This window comes from Vanessa cardui, chromosome 22 (assembly GCF_905220365.1).
Source record: "Vanessa cardui chromosome 22, ilVanCard2.1, whole genome shotgun sequence".
In the NCBI taxonomy this organism is placed as follows: Eukaryota; Metazoa; Arthropoda; class Insecta; order Lepidoptera; family Nymphalidae; genus Vanessa; species Vanessa cardui.
In genome coordinates, this window is record NC_061144.1 from 5,517,857 (window position 1) to 5,535,211 (window position 17,355).

The 17,355-nt window shown below is 32.3% G+C and overlaps 1 protein-coding gene across 1 annotated transcript in view; it reads right to left on the reverse strand.

Annotated features, from left to right (window-relative positions):
- Positions 1-375: 375 nt before the first annotated feature.
- Positions 376-17,355, reverse strand: part of LOC124539410 (titin homolog) — a 35,893-nt gene continuing 18,913 nt past the window's right edge. The window contains exons 4-6 of the mRNA XM_047116802.1: positions 11,864-12,041; positions 2,641-2,777; positions 376-509 (exon numbers count right to left, since the gene is read on the reverse strand). Of these exons, the coding sequence (XP_046972758.1) occupies positions 427-509; positions 2,641-2,777; positions 11,864-12,041 (398 nt within the window). The 3' untranslated portion in view covers positions 376-426. The remainder of the gene's footprint in view (positions 510-2,640; positions 2,778-11,863; positions 12,042-17,355) is intronic.

Consider the following 17,355-nt stretch of genomic DNA (forward strand, 5'->3'; position numbering starts at 1 on the left):
TTGCATCAACCGTCCATTCGGAATGTTTTTTTTTTTTTAAATCCATTCTTTGTCTTTTCCAAAGTATGACCAAAGTAGCAAATAAATGAACTCTTCTCAATTAAAGTTGATGGTATAACTAAAATCAATATTGGTTGACTAATAGTTTGTATGAATTTATGCACGATTTGATATAAAATTAAATATTTAACGGATGTGCTCGATTGAATTTTAATTAATAAAATCATGTTTATTTAGAAAGACGTCAGATATAGTTTACGTTATTTTAAATAATTAAAGGTTAAAGTTTAAGTTGGTTAAACTTGAGACATTTTAAAATTTATATAATAACCACAAAATTTCCACAAAAATCTTTGTCCTTATACTATGATTAAATCTAGTCAATTTTTACACAATGTTGCGCGTACATAACGCGCTGGCTATATGTCAGCTGATGTAACTGCCCAACAAAATCAGCGATGGATGTAAGATGGACGCCTTCCCTCTTTGCATTGCTAGCGGATTCTCGCCTGTAATGATTTGAATAAATCAACAATTTGTTTAAACGCAATACATATAGGACAGAATTAAAATTGCCAAATAAGCTTTTTTTTTGACTAAATAGAAGATTTTCAGGCAAATGAAAAAGTCTGGAGGAGAACTTTACCCTCCCATAAGAGGGATTCTTGCATGCTTGCATGAAAAACAACTAAAATATTTTAACTTATATTTTAATTAAGATTTTATCATTTCATTTAAATTATATTAAATTAATTATATATATATATATATATATATATATATATATATATATATATATATATATTTAAAAAAACAAAATTACCATTATAAATTTAACTAATATCATAATAAAAATGCAATGAAACGTAAATCATAATTAATTTTTAATTCTATGCGAGAAATAAAAGGCTTTCTATTTATATTCTATTTCTATAAATGGATGATTTTCAATTACTTAGAACAATTAATTTATTAAAATGAATCAGAAAAATTATGACATTCCGCATTATATAAAATCGTTACATAACGATCATTATAATAGGTTGGGGAAAATTTTTCTTCGTATTTTATATGAAACATCAAAAAGTTTTTTTTATAGTTTATTTACATTTGACTAAAGTATGTAGGTGCCATTTTGTTCCATAACTTTTTGCCATCTTGTTGGTAGTGACATGATCCCATTGCTGTAAAAATTTTGGGCCTTCTGATCGAAAAACTGCGACAAGTGGTTTTGGCAGTCCTCTCGTGATGTTAACCTGACACTGCCCAAGGAATTCTGCAGAGACCGAAACAGATGAATATCTGAAGGTGCAAGGTCAGGACTATACGGCGGATGCATTAATACCTCCCAGCCAAACTCTCGTAATTTTTGTTGAGTGGCTAAAGATGTGTGAGGTCTAGCGTTGTCATGGTGAAAAACCACACCCCTTCTGTTGATCAATTCTGGCCGCTTTCTCTCAATTTCTTGCTTCAATCTCATCAATTGTTCGCAATACAGTTCTGAATCGATGGTCCTGCCGGGCGGTAACAGCTCATAATGAATGATGCCCTTCCAATCCCACCATACACACAGCATTACCTTGTTGCGAGTTAATCCGGGTTTTGCCACAGTCTGTGAAGCTTGACCGGCCTTTGACCACGATCTTTTTCGCACGTTCTTGTCGTATGTGATCCACTTTTCATCACCAGTTATCAGCTTCTTCAAAAATGGTTCGGTTTCATTACGTCGTAATAAAGAATCACAAATGAGTACACGGTTCATTAGGTTTCTTTCAGTGAGTTCATGAGGCACCCATATATCGAGCTTTTTTGTGTACCCAGCTTTATTCAAATGAGTCAAAACCGTTTTGTGGTCAATTGCCAGTTCTTCAGCTACATCGTAACTACTAATATGCCGATCTTGCTCCACTTTTTCAAAAATGGCATCAATTTTGTCCGTAACAAGGCGACCAGAGCGAGATGCATCTTTGATATCAAAATTTCCGGCTTGAAAACGCTTAAACCAAACTTGTGCTACTCTCACAGATACTGCATTAGGTCCATAAACACCACAAATTTTTTTCGCGGCTTGAGTTGCATTTTTACCTTTTTTTATAGTAAAATTTTTAAATGTATCGAATTTCTTCTTTAGATTCACTCATTTTAACAACAACAAAAACAAATGAAAATCACACAAATTCCTAATTTGAATTTGGAAGTGCCTTCTTTAAAATTAAAACTTTTTAATGATACCAAAACCAGCCAGATACAAATGGTATAGCCAAAGAGATTTTATTACAAGTTCATACATACTATATGCGAAAAGACTTTTTCCCCAACCTAATATTAATTAAAATTAATTGAATCTTTTAGTTAAGCTGTCAGCCTGACTAAAGGTCATCGAGGGTTTAAATAGCTGATACAATACCAGCCGCAGGATCTGAGATGTCATGTTTCTTGTGGCTGTAATTAGAAAGGCTTAAGCACAACCTACTGAAACCAAGCTTGTTTAACTTTAAATTATATTACTGCTACGAAAAGAAAAGTAGTCATTATTAGTTGTTATTCTTGACCTTGATTATTTTGGGGTATTTAGTTAGCCTTCTAGAGAATCTAGTGACTTTAATTTTTTTTATTTATATACTTACTCTAAATACTTACCCCTGAGCACGTGAACAGATACTGCTGAGGCTGCGACATCCGCTAATGAGCACGTGTAGTTACCGGAGTCATTTCTATTCGCATTTGCTATGTAGAGTCTTGACAAGGCGCCGTTAGACGTGGCTTCTGTCTTGACACTGTTGAAACGAGATGTTATGTACAATTTATTTTATTAATGGCATTAAAATTGTTAACAATAATTCTAGTACATTTAGTACGTATCTCATATTGTATACTAGTTGTAGCCCGCGGCTTTGCTCTCCTTTAGGGGGTTGGTTTGTCAAGTAAATTAAGTAACCTTTGGAGTTCAAGTTTGTTTCACACCAAATTTTTTTAAATTCGGTTCATTGGTTTGGTTGTGAAAGAGCGACAGATAGACAGATGTAGTTACTTTCTCACGTTTATAATATTAAGTATAGATGTTCACGATTATGAGCGTACAATATATTGCTGTCATAATTTGATGGGACTTAAGTATAATTGCAAACTGATACAGGATACAATTTTTCATCTTCTATTTATAAATAAAAATGGAACTGTTTCATTTTTAAAAATACGATTAATAAAACAACGTTAAAACTACTTCTGTTAAAAGTTCTTGAAATTTTTAATAATATATAAAAGTCGGTCCATTTCCTTTCCTCTTCCTCTATTATATACGGAATTAGTGTTTTAATTAAACTCATTCGATTTTGATAACTCCCAAATACCGTAATATTTCTTTCAAATAAATCTCACCCCCGAAAATGTCACATACGTTAACAAAGGACCGCAAACAATTTCTTTGTTCAAGTTTCTTGGATGCAAATTGGCGGTGAAATTAACGCTCAGATCGGCTATCCTTTTCGTTATGTTTCATGGAATTTCGTGATAGGGCTCAGTTCAATTACAGATACCATTGTTTCTGTTTATTGGTCCGTCGAGCCGGATAAAGGAAAGTTGATCGCAAAACAATATACTTCTATAAGTCCGTTTGATTGCGATCTATTCTTAAAATATTGTTGCTTTGTTAACATTAAGTAGATATGAAATAAAAATGACGCAATGTTTTGTTGTTTTAGATTTTTTCCTAAATTATGGGTGGGCGGAAGTTTTGTTTACGTTAAATATACATTAACATCCTGTAAATTTTCGACTGCTGATCTAAGGTATCCTCTCCCTTTTAGGATAAGGATTGGAGTATATTCATCCACGCTGTGCTAATGCGGGTTAGTGGAATACACATGTGGCAGAATTTCGATTAAATTAGACACATGCAGGTTTTCTCGCGATGTTTTCCTTCACCGCCGATCATGAGATGAATTATAAAAACAAATTAAGAAGACGTATATTCAGTGGTACTTATCTGGGTTTGAACATGCAATCATCGGTTGAGATACATGCGTTCTTACCAATGGGCCAATTATATTTGAATGACGACTTTTTACCTAATAAAATTTCCTGTAAATTTCAGGAGTAATTAGTTAATTACGAGTAAGTATCGACATTCTCTCTTTTTAAACCAAAATATCTAATTGCAATACTGTTCGTTTATACGAAAGACTTGAACATTATAATTAAACCACTTATCACCCGATAGTAGAGTATTACCCGTATATGACTGTATTTTGTAAATGTTCAAAAAGAGTAACTACTGAGTCTCTTGCTGGTTCTTCTCGGTATAATCTACTTTCCGGACCGGTGGTAGCTTCACTTAATTGTAAAATGACGATTCAAAAGTGCTTGTGAAAGCCTACTTGAATAAAGTTTATCTTGATTTGATTTGATTTGATATCCGTTCATGAGTTACTCTGTTTTCAAAAATCAATATGCTAGATTGTGTTCCAGTTCACAAGTTTGAGTGCGCGTAATTGCAGACATAAGGGATATAATATCATGACTTCACAATTACTAGTTAGTGATTCCTACAAAGCCAGTTTGCTATAGATTTTTCTCTAGTTAAAAAAAAACTATCAAATTATACTCATTTTTTGTGGCAGGGCTTTGTGCTAGCCAGTCTGGGTAGGTACCACCCACTCATCAGTTATTTTACCGCCAAACAACAGTACTCAGTATTCTTATGTTCCGGTTTGAAAAGTGAGCCAGCGTAACTACAGGCACAAGGGACATAATATTTTAGTTTCCAAGGTTAGTGGCGCATGACGATTTAAGGAATCGTTAATATTTCTTACTGCGTCATCGTCTATGGGTAATGGTGACCACTTACCATCAGGTAGCCCATATCGTATGAAAAAAAAAAATAAAAAAAACTCGACATGCAAACATTTTTCGTAATATTGGTAGTTACCGAAAAGAATTTCCTCAAATAATTTCCGTACTATGTACAGTAAAGGAACAAACCTCGAGAGTGAAGTTTTTCGCAAAAACTAGCAACTGTGACCGAACGTCGCTCTTATTTGAGATTTAATAATAAAACAATTTTAACAAAAGAATGAGTAACCTTGCTCCATATAAGCCGTTTTTAGATTTTTAGCACAATTTGGCAACAGCATTTATTGCTATATTTAAAGAAGCGTTTTTGAGTATTGCGAAATTTTATTATGAAAATGTGAAAAGATTTGTATAGGGATTAACTGGATTTCGTGGATTCCGTTTTTTCTTAATACGACAAAAACATAACCAACCCAACAATCTGATCCACCTACGTCCGCGATCTCACAGACAGTAATAATACTATTTATTTATATTTATTTTCGCATTATTATTAGTTATATTTCTATTTTTGTTTTTGCTTTGGTTTTATACTTTTATTTTAAATACCGTACTAGTGCGTTTACAAATAAAAGTTCTATTCAAAAGATAAATTGGAATGTTTTGATCCTTATGTTCCTATGCTAGTTATTTGTTAAGGTTAAAACGTGTAGCTGTGTGTAACTTCTCGCTCTGCAGTGATATTCGTTCTTTCGTCAAGAGTAAAATGTACTTGTTTAAGGTGATTATACAATGATTATCGCCGGCTTGAAAAAACAGGGTAATAGAGTTTTTATATCGAGTGACGTTCATTTTCAGTTATTACTTTAACAGCGAAATTATTATCGCTAATTCAAAAATATCATTCAAATAAAGAATTGGATAATGAAACAAATAAATGAATTGATAAAAAAATCTGTTATAAAATATGCTTATCATCAGCCTCAAACTATGCACTCTATTATAACAAAAGTCAAAAGCATTGGAATGACTTTACTTATTCAAATATGCTCCAATTAAGTTATTCATCGACTAAAACCTGGACGCCTGCCAAATTCGAAGGCTTAATTTTTATCACTTATAATAGGTAGATGGACTGGCAAATTGGCCTCCTGATGGTTAGTTACAATTGGTTGAAGCCATATCATTATATTCTATTCCAGCCACAAGAGGACAAAAGCCAAATAAACATAATTGAAAATCGAATTGACGCACCATTGGTCGAAAGTTCGAATAAAATGTTTTCAACGAAACCGCTATTATTGTGTTGGAAGTAAAACCAAAATGGATGTATGTAGTTTAGGGGATTATAATTGCATTATAAATATTTTTTTATAAAACAACAAAGTTTAATAGTTCACTAACTTGATGAGCTATTAAAGAATTTCATGGACTACGTTAATAGTTTATTATTAATGTAAGGTTGTTTATCTCCTTTATCTATAAGACCATGATCAGATCTGCTGTATTATATCGATCAGAGTGTTGGACTACAAAAGGGATGACTAAAAGACAATTGCATGTTGCGGAGTTGAGAATGCTAAGAGGAATGCGTGTTACGCGAATGGATAGAGTAAGGAATGAGTACATAAGAGGAAATTTGAAAGTGACACCGATAGCCGAGAAGTTATGTAGAGGCCGGCTATCATGGTATGGGCATGTAATGCGGAGGAATGAGGAACATATTGTGAGAAAAGCCTTGAGCATGGATGTGAACGGATATAGAGTTAGAGGACGACCAAGAAAACGATGGATGGATTGTGTGAAAGAGGATATGGTTAGAAAGAATGTTACTTGTGAGATGACGTCTGACAGAGAAGTATGGAAGGAGAAGACATGCTGTGCCGACCCCAAATAAAATTGGGAGAAGGGCAGGATATCTCCTTTTCTTTTTCCATTGGAATAGGCTATACAAATTCGGATTAATATTCTTTATATTTTGAATTATATAATAATTATTTCAGTTTCGTTCCGTTCCTTTCATAGCTGCTATAACACACACTGCTCTTTATAAGTTCCTTCTCTATTGTTTAATCATCAGATATTTTTTTAAAAGTGACTACAAATCAGTATATGATGTTAGACCTACAGGATAGCGAAAGTGATCCTATGCCGCTGAAAATACTGTGAGGGTACCGCTTCGTTTTTAGTAAGTATCCCGGTTCTCTATGATCATTCTCGGTACGATTAAGACCCATATTCACACCGCATCCCACTTCACGTGTGACAAAAAATATCGCTTAATTAAATGTATTTGATCTCAGCTTACATGTTTTGTTATAAACACAAACAGCTGTCGAAACTATTGCCATAATTTCGTACTCGCTTCCACTGGTGAGATTTCAGTACAAAATTCTGCCTTAACTGCAGCAACACACAGCAACAGCAAGCAACAGATACTCGCTTCCACTGGTGAAATTTCAATACAAAATTCTGCCTTAACGGCATCAACACACAGCAACAGCAAGCAACAGATACTCGCTTCCACTGGTGAGATTTCAATACAAAATTCTGCTTTAACGGCAGCAACAGACAGCAACAGCAAGCAACAAATACTTGCTTCCACTGGTGAGACATCAGTACAAAATTTTTCCTTAACGGCAGCAAAAGTCAGCAATAGCAAACAACCGATACTAGCTTCTACTGGTGAGATTTCAGAGATTAGGATCACAAGCTGACCAATCAACGTCATTCACTCGTACAATGTTAAAGTTTATATTCGCAAAGTGAAATTTATCGTTGAAAAAAGACTTATTGTATTTTATTTTTATAAAATCGTACGTAAAAATATGTATTTAATTTTTTAAAAGCTTTATCCTCTTCATATTAAATGTTCCTATAGCGCGGAGTGAATTATGAAATCATTTTAAGGACAATATGAGAATTCTTTTTTTAAAAAATAAAATGCAATATTCATATTAATAAAAATTCTTTCTATATAAGATATGATAGGCAAAGAGGTATGATATGAGTATCGTATTTATAATATTAATGCAGATATCATACATTGTATACTAATAATAAAAAGTAGGTAATGGTATGTAGAAGACATTACAGGAATTCATAAATTAAATTAATAATATTGAAATTAGTTTTTCTATTTAATTATATTTTATGATGAAAAATACTATTTACCAATATAAAAAAAAATAAAAGCAAAAGCTTACCGATTACAAAATTAAAGTCATTACACACGTTTTGATGATGCGTCCTGACTATCTGGTGTAGATAAATTTAGAAACTGAAATTGCAATCTAAAAACATTATTTTCGCAAATGTAATCAGTATTTGCTTTAATGTAAACATTAGATACATATTACTTGCATAGCAACATAAACATAAACACATTAACTTAGTAAATAAATAAAACTAAATTACTAACGACTACTACTAAAACATGAAACAATTGGTTTTAACTAATTATATTTTAATCTACATAGGCTATGTAAAAATAAGTAAGATATATTGTACATAAATATAGTTTTGATTTGAAAATATTTTTAAAGTATAAAACAAAATGGGGAGGCGGTTTGTCGAATATATTATAATTATATGTGGGGTTAAGGACTTTAAAAGGCCTATGTGAATAGATTCATTCTGTTTGTTTGTGGCTTTGTTGAAGGAATCAAAGGTATTGTACTGTATTATAATAATCAATGTATTGTGTTCAAATCTGATATGTACAAATCAAATATACTCGGTGGTGTTTTGTTTTATACTAAAACCAAATAATTATTTGCATTATAAATAAGTGAAATAACACTTAACAAAATCTTCGAAACTATTTGCCCTATAAAATTTAAATTAAGCATAGTTACTGCATTCCCATCGTAGGCAGTTATTTATAAAGTATTTTTGGAAATTTCAACTTCAAGAGGAAGAAATCACGCGTAAATTTGAATTAATTGAAGCCGTACAAAGTCGGGACGATCACCTAGTTCATGTATATAATCACCTTATATATGTAATAATCCTTTTCTGTAAATCTCTTCATGTTGAAGGCTGTTAATAACGAAACGAAGTAACTCCAAGAACAAATTGCATCATTCTAAATACAATAGCACTATATTTCAAACTACATTTCTCCAAATATATACAAAACATTTTATTTCCCAAGAAATTACCTAAATTAAAGCTGCCCTTATTTATTTAAACAGCCTTAAAGATTTATGGGCGATTGTATTAATTAAGTCTAAATAGAAAAGGGAATTATCTTTCCGTTGAACTTTAATTACACTTCCTGTGCTAATTATATATTTTTTAATTTATTATACGAAGACAAGATGGCAGCTGCAACAGGTAAAGTAAAATATACATTTTTAATGTATAAGAAAAATAAATATATCTTTTGGGCTGTCAATGCAAAACTCCTTTTAAAATAATATATTATGTATATCTTGTCCAAACCTTCTCCTCAAAGAGAGTGGAGGCCTTAACCCAGTAATAGGAAATTTACAGGTTAGGTAGTATGCTACTATGACTTAACTAGCCTAACCAAAAGATTATGAAACATCTAAAACAATTGAATACGATCTTATTATCTCTTATAAAATTATAATCTAGCAATATTTACAATTGTACGACGATATATATTACATTTCTCTCACATTCAAATAAAATAAAAAACGCATTTGTGTATAAAAGGAGCGTACCATGAATATGTGACCGCATTCTACAAATCCTTCCCCGTGGAATCCAAAGCGAAAAAGTGCGGCGGCTGTATGTCAGCCACACAACATTTTGGTCGGTTTTAAAAATAATAAACATAATTATCTTTGAAATCAATATTCAACAAAATAATAATTCTTCATTAAAATCTATATTCACTTCAATTTAAATTTAAATAAAGCAGCGAACACATAATAATTGAAACTAAACTATATTTTTTTAAGTAAACTTCAAGTACCTTTAAAGAGGTTTTATTTTGAAAATAAATTAATTATTTTTTTAAATTCCGTCACGTTTCTTCCACTAGTAAAGCACTGATCATAAGAAAACGGAGTATTTTGAATTATAAATAAATAATTAAAGTTAACTACAGTCGAATCACCTCATAAAAAATGATACTATTATTATTTTTTATGTGCAACATCGAAAATGTATACTTAAATTTGTATCATATAGAAATTCACAGAGAAGAACCTATTTGCAGGTTCCACCTTTTAAAAGCAAAGCCTTGTATTGACACACGCCAAGAGCAACATTAAGCTCATATAAATAACATATATTTTAATGTATATTATTTCATATCATATAATTGAAACTCATATAATTATATATACAAGGCTTACGTACATGTGTTTGTAATTGAACTCCTAAACGATTGTGCAGATTTCCATGAAAATTTGTAAATGTATTTGAGTGTTATGTTTTAGAAGCGCTGCGTTCGAAAAATAATAATAAATAATGCGAAAAATAAGCAGCTAGTTTAATAATTAACGACCAATGTTACTACACTGATATATTATATTAACGACTATATTTTTAGACGATTTTTAATTATACTGTTTTTCCCTTTCTGACATAATTGATTTGACATACAAAAGTAAAAGACAACTTGATTTTACTAATCACTACTGTAAAAAAATATCTTTCAAAAATATATTCCATATAAACAAAAAAATATTTCATAATATTCTATATTTAAAGTTTACATAGATATTTTTCATCTTAAGCGATATGTGAACAATAACGGTATTATTTAAAAGTATATGAAATTTATGATGAATCATTGATTTGTTTTATCACAATTCTGCCACATGTGTATTCCCCCAACCCGCACTGGAACAGCGTGGTGAAATATGTTCCAAACCTTCTCCTCAAAGGGAGAGGAGCCCTTAGCCCAGCTGTGAGAAATTCTCAGAATGTTGTTGTTGATGATTTATTTTATATATCCAATAAATCACATTTATTTATTTTAAGCTCATACATTCTTATTAAACACCATAATAATGTTTTAATGAATGAGATTTTACCTATTGAATAAAATGTAAAAATCGAAACAATTCCATATGAATTACATTATTTACTTATTTACGTTAATTTTATTAATATTATTTCTGAAATCAAATATAATAATTAATTATCTTCGGTTTTTATTTATTTAACTAGCCCGCAACCTTGTACGCGATTGAATTTGACAAAAAAAAATATTACTGTAGCCTTAGTTACTCCTTATTATATCAGTTATCTGTCAGTGAAAGTCCCGTCAAAATCCGTCCAGCCGTTTCAGAGATTAGCCGGAACAAACAGACAGACAGACAGACAAAAATTGTAAAATAAATGTTATTTTGGTATATGTACCGTGTATATATACATATGCATTGAGTTAAAAAGGGTTACATCAATATTACAAACCGACACTCTAATTTTATTATAGGTATATAATATAAGCATGATAATAACCCAAACATCCAAACGTAACCTACAGGTTCTGAAAAATAATTCGCCATTAACCTGCTAAGGAGAGAATATCGAATTTGTTTTTATTCACGGATCAACCTACGCTTTAAAATTGATTATACAACTCGGAAGAATTACGATTGTCCTATTGTTCCTTCTCATATTATAAAACAAAAAGGAAATGGAGCGTGACAAGCATTACAAAGATGCAATAAAAGCGTATACAAAGTGCAAAGCGAATTTAAATTCCCGGTATTGCAAAATCGTACTTATTTTGGTCAATATGCGAAAATCTTCAATGATTTCACTGTAATTATTAATTATTGATGGTATTAACAAATTATATTATTAATACCTACACAATATTGCAGTAATATCTAATGATTTAGTTATTTTAATTATAATATCAATATCAGAATGTGAAAATGTCCAAAATATTCACAAATTATCATCCATATTGAAACAGTCATCAAATTTCGATATACCAAGAATTTAATTTAGAGCATACTACAAAAAAGTCGCACATTTTAAATAAAACTCGCCAAACCTATATATAAACAAATATTTTCATAACACATAAATAATACTTCAAATAAAATATCAAAGTTGAATATAATCAATGACAACATACCTAACGCCTCCTCTTTTCGTATCGTAGTTGAGCAATCTGCCTCCATGTTTCCAGCTGACTTGTCGCGTCGGTTGTGGAACTTCGCTGACCACGCATCTCAGTTCTATGATCGACCCTTCTTTGTAGAATTTATCTTGTAGCGGTCGACCACGCTCGTCCACTATCTCAACTTTTGGCACTGTTTGGACAAGTAAATAAATATCAGCAAGGCAAAACTATTGTACAGTCAGAGTAAGAAAACCTTCGAAAATATTTTTATCGTCATATATGTTTTTGGTGTTTATCTATTCTTATCTTTTTAATTTCTATCTGTTTGCCAGTGTCTGGTACCTGGCTTTATTATCAGACTAACTAATACCTAGATGCGTTTCCTTTTTCTTCTGTAGAAATAAAGTCTCAATAAATTCCAAAGCGAAAATTACATGATAGTAACCCCAATGTAGTCAAAACATTATATTACTGAACTTTACACAGATTCAATAACGCTGTCAGATTTCCCTATGGTGTTTTCCATGACATGAAAATGAACTTTAATAGGCTTACTTCGTATGTATTAGAAGTTAAGCACCATAAAAATTCAAGATTCATAGTTATACTTAGTCACTTGATAGTCTCAGTTCCATAATATTTAACACGATAGTACAATCTCTCAAAGGCTCTTTTACTTGGTTTTAGGGCTTTGTGCAAGCCCGTCTGGGTAGGTACCACCCACTCATCAGTTATTCTACCGTCAAATAACAGTACTCAGTATTGTTGCGTTCCGGTCTGAAGGGTGAGTGAGCCAGTGTAACAACAGGCACAAGGGACATAAAATCTTAGTTCCCAAGGTTGGTGGCACATTGAGGATGTAAGGAATGGTTATTATTTCTTACAGCGTCATTGTCTATGGGCGATGGTGACCACTTACCATCAGGTGGCCCATATGCTCGTCCGCTAACCTATACTATAAAAAAGGCTTTCATGTATTACAAGTGGCCCAAAAAAAAAACTAACACATTTCTTTGTGTGTTTCTCCAATACAAATTTTATGTAGACCCTTATTTTATCCGCGCGAAAAGGAAACAGCTAGTAATTTCATAAAATATCAAACATATTAATAATATTCTATACAATATTATAACATATATGACACAAAAATTATCGATTTTGTACGCCTTATTCCCTTACTGGTGAGGAGGGCTGGTCCGTTTTTTGCCTAGAGGATCGGTATTACGGTTCAACGGGGAATTGTTGGCATTCTTGCCACCATTCCAATCCTTCAGGATATATGCAGTAACTATTTTAATTCACAACTACTGTATTAACTAAATTTAATTATGATTCATGTCGGTAGAATATAAATTTGATGGTAGTCTGATATTTTTAAATTTGGTCAAATTTCGATGTAAAAGTATTAAATTAAAATTATTATTATAACATTATAAATTTGAAAGTAACTTGTCTGTATGTCAGGGCTAAACCGCTGACCGGAATTTGGTAAAAGTATGCTTGTACTTGTACCTAATACCACCGCTTAAACTCACGGTGTTTTAATATAAATTAAGCACATATATATATATATATATATATATTTATTTATCCCGCAAACAATTGGCCGTCCACTGAAGGCGAAAATGCATTTAAACTGGCGTCCACCTGCTTTTGGCGTCCGTATACCGGACGCCACTTTTTTAGCCGGTGACACTGAGGTCCTATACATTCTAGCTAGCTGTAGTACAAAAATCGACGGAAGGTAAAAGTCGCTTAAAATAGTTGAAATAAAATATTGAAAAGTTCCCGAAGAAATCACCGCGCAGGTGAGGCGCTGCCGCAGCGCGTATATCGCACACAGTATATCTAGGGGAATTCCTGACTACGGATTCGCTTGTTTGGCGTCCAAAATTGCGACGTTGCCGTCTCGCTCATTTCACTTACGACTTGAATAATACCTATTCGGTGCTTGATTATTGTTTGTTTTACATCAGTGTGTAGAAATAAACTGTTATTGGAACTTATTTAATGTTTATTAAATATATTAATAATGAATATATGAATTCCCGAGGACTTCGTAGAAGAAAATTTTTAAATATTTTACAATAATTAATATTTATATTCATTATTCATAATAATAACATAAAGTATGTCTGTCTGTCTGTTATCTTTCCACGATTAAACTGCTGAACCGATTTAGATAAAATTTAGTATGGAGACATTGTAGAGAAGAACATAGGATAATTTTGTCTCCAAAATCATACCCTAACAAGATAAAAAAGGAAAGTAGAAAGAAAGGATAGTTTCCATCCACGAAATCATCCTCTAAGGGACTAAAAGGGGGTGAAAGTTTGTACAACATCTATATCAATCGTGATTGGTATCTGTACTGTTAAATCTTCTGTTATTCGTGATTGGTAGTTTTTATTATTCGGTGTAAATAAACCGGCGTAAAGCTTAGTACTTTGTACAAGCGCCAAATAGCCATATACAGACGTCTAATAGCTGTATACGGACGCAAAATAGCTGTATACGGACGCAAAATAGCTGTATACGGACGCCAAATAGCTGTATACGGACGCCAAATAGCTGTATACGGACGCCAAATAGCTGTATACGGACGTCTAATAGCTGCATACGGACACCCAATTAAAAAAAAATTATCAAAATAAACTTTAATTAAGTACGCTTTAACAAACACTTTTGAATCGTCATTTTACAATTAAGTGAAGCTACCGGGGTTCGGAAAGTAGATTCTACCGAGAAGAACCGGCAAGAAATTTAGTAGTTACTCTTTTTCAACATTTAAAAAATACAAAGTCGTGTTAGTTAATACAATTATATAAATTAATATATCCTGCTAGGAAGCCATCAGGTATTACCTCCACACTTTTTTATCATCTATAAAATCTTGTTTCGAATAATATGCTTTTTTACCAATGTATTTTTTACAAACGATTTGAATTTACGAAACGACAAAGTTAAAAATGTCTGCGGAATTTTATTATAGAATCGGATACCTTGCCCCAAAAAGGATTTATTGACTTTGCGGAGTCGGAAACTTGGCGTTATAAGTTTATCATTAGTTCTAGTGCACGTACAATGATGATCACTGATTTTATCAAAGTGATCAATGTTGCTGTGAATATACATAATATTGTTGTAAATATACTGTGAAGGAACAGTGAGTATTCCTACTTTGTTAAAAGCATCCCGAAGAGAGTCCCTAGCTCCATGATTATAAATAAACCGGATTGCTCTCTTTTGTAAAATAAAGACAGATCCAATATCTGCAGCGTTACCCCAAAATAATATGCCATATGACATAATACTGTGAAAATAACCAAAATATACTAGACGAGCGGTATCAACATCAGTTAGTTGTCAAACTTTTCTAACCGCGTATGTTGCGGAGCTGAGTCTTCCTTTTAGGGATGATAAATGAGGACTCTACTGAAGTTTGGAATCCAATTCTATCCTGAGAACACCGCAGTATCGGCTACATCAAGACGGTCACCGTTTCAAGATATCTTATAATTTAGCTTTCTAACATTGGGTAGGGTAAAAACTACACATTTTGTTTTTTGAGCATTCAAAACTAAATTATTTACTGTAAACTAATTGTGTATCTGTGATAACTCACCGTTCATGTCGTCATAGTCAGTTTTTTTTGTTAACCTTTAAAATCTGTGAAGTATCGTCAGCAAACAACACTATATCACAAATACCTTTAACATAGAAAGGATGATCATTTATATATACCAGAAATAGAAAGGTACCCAAAATTGAACCTTGTACGATAGCCGAGCGATAGTGATCTTGAGGCATACAGTATTATTTGAGGTGGTACTATGTGGCTGCAAGCTACCAACTATAAAATGAAAGCACTGTTCCCAGTAAATTCATTTTATTATAAGTACTATCATTTTATTATTGTACATATAAAAATTGGTAGGTAGACATTTAGGACATACAGGAAAAATAAAACACAGGAGATAACAAATACAACAACAAAATAATATGATAGAGAGGACATAATTATTCCGATGAATTTTTATGGGCAGAGCCACGAAAATGAGAGACACGATCATATTTACGCAAACCAAATATGAATCTAATTTAGAAATTTTGAAATCGCCCGATTTTTTCGCTGATCCTCCGTGAGATGTGTATAACAGTCGTCGGCGTAATCCAGGATAGGAAGCAAAAGATTAGTATTTACATATTATAACATATTGGGCATCCGTATATGTATAAGCCGTACGAATATTGGAACAAAATAAACGTTGAACTATTTGCACAGAACAGCGATAGGAAAAGAAAGAGACAACAAACCTAAAGCTGGCAACGTCGCACTTCCAAATACAGTCCATCCTGTGAGGACGCTAAATAATCGATGACATGGGTAAATTATGATCAATATATCTAGGAAGCCTTAAATGTATCATCATGGTTAGGGGTTCAAAAATGTTTGGGCATGACTGAAAGACGAATATCGCGGATTTTCTTTTTATCGGAAAACAACGTATCCCAAGGACCTGGAAATCAAAAAACTAAGCAGTATTCATTATGACATGTTAAGTAAAGTAAGGGGAACTTGGGGACGTCGTAATGATGCACCACGTACATGACGCCAAAACGGTTGTAGGATGTATATATATATATATATATATATATATATATATATATATGTGCTTACCTGGGCTTGAACCCGAAATCATCGGTTAAGATGCACGTATTCTAACCACTGAGCCATCTCAGTTCGAGGAAAGGCGAAGCTTTGGGGGAATCTACTTAGTTTCAAAATATAACTGAAAATGCAAAAGGCATTAATTATACCCAAAGACTTTGAATCTGGTATGAAACAGAAACATAAACTTATGGTAATCAACAGCGAAATTAATTCTTAGAACCGGCTGAAACTAGTTTATCCCACCTTATCCCACCAGTATAAATAAACTTTGTATATTAATACAGAACAGTCCTATATCACGGCTAAGTACTAGGTTGCCTGTGACAATTTTGTTGTTCCATAAATTTCTAAGTTTACAATTAAGAGATCCGTTCATATATTATTTATTAACTTCTGCATGTATAAGAAAAAAAAAAATTTTACTGCAGTAGGTTTATGAGATATGTTACCTCAAGTTCCATTACGGCAAAACTATGTAGTATTATTAATTCCCTAAAATTTAAATTCATTTTAATATTACTGAAATACAATCATCTTTATAATCTACTAACTGTTACCCGCGGCTTTCCTCGTCGTAATTTCAAGTAGCCTATGTCCTATCTCAAGCTCTAGACTATTTGTATACTAAATTTCATGTAATGTAATGAGTACACATATCTATCCCATATTTATCAAAGTCTTTAACGAATGATTTCAATGTTTAAAGTGCAAATGTTTCGTTAGAGCTCTCATAGGCAATAATCCGTAAATTAACGCGTAAAACAATATGATTTACGTAAGCTCCAATAAATTTCGAAACGTGACACTAGCCCTGAATTAACAAACACGT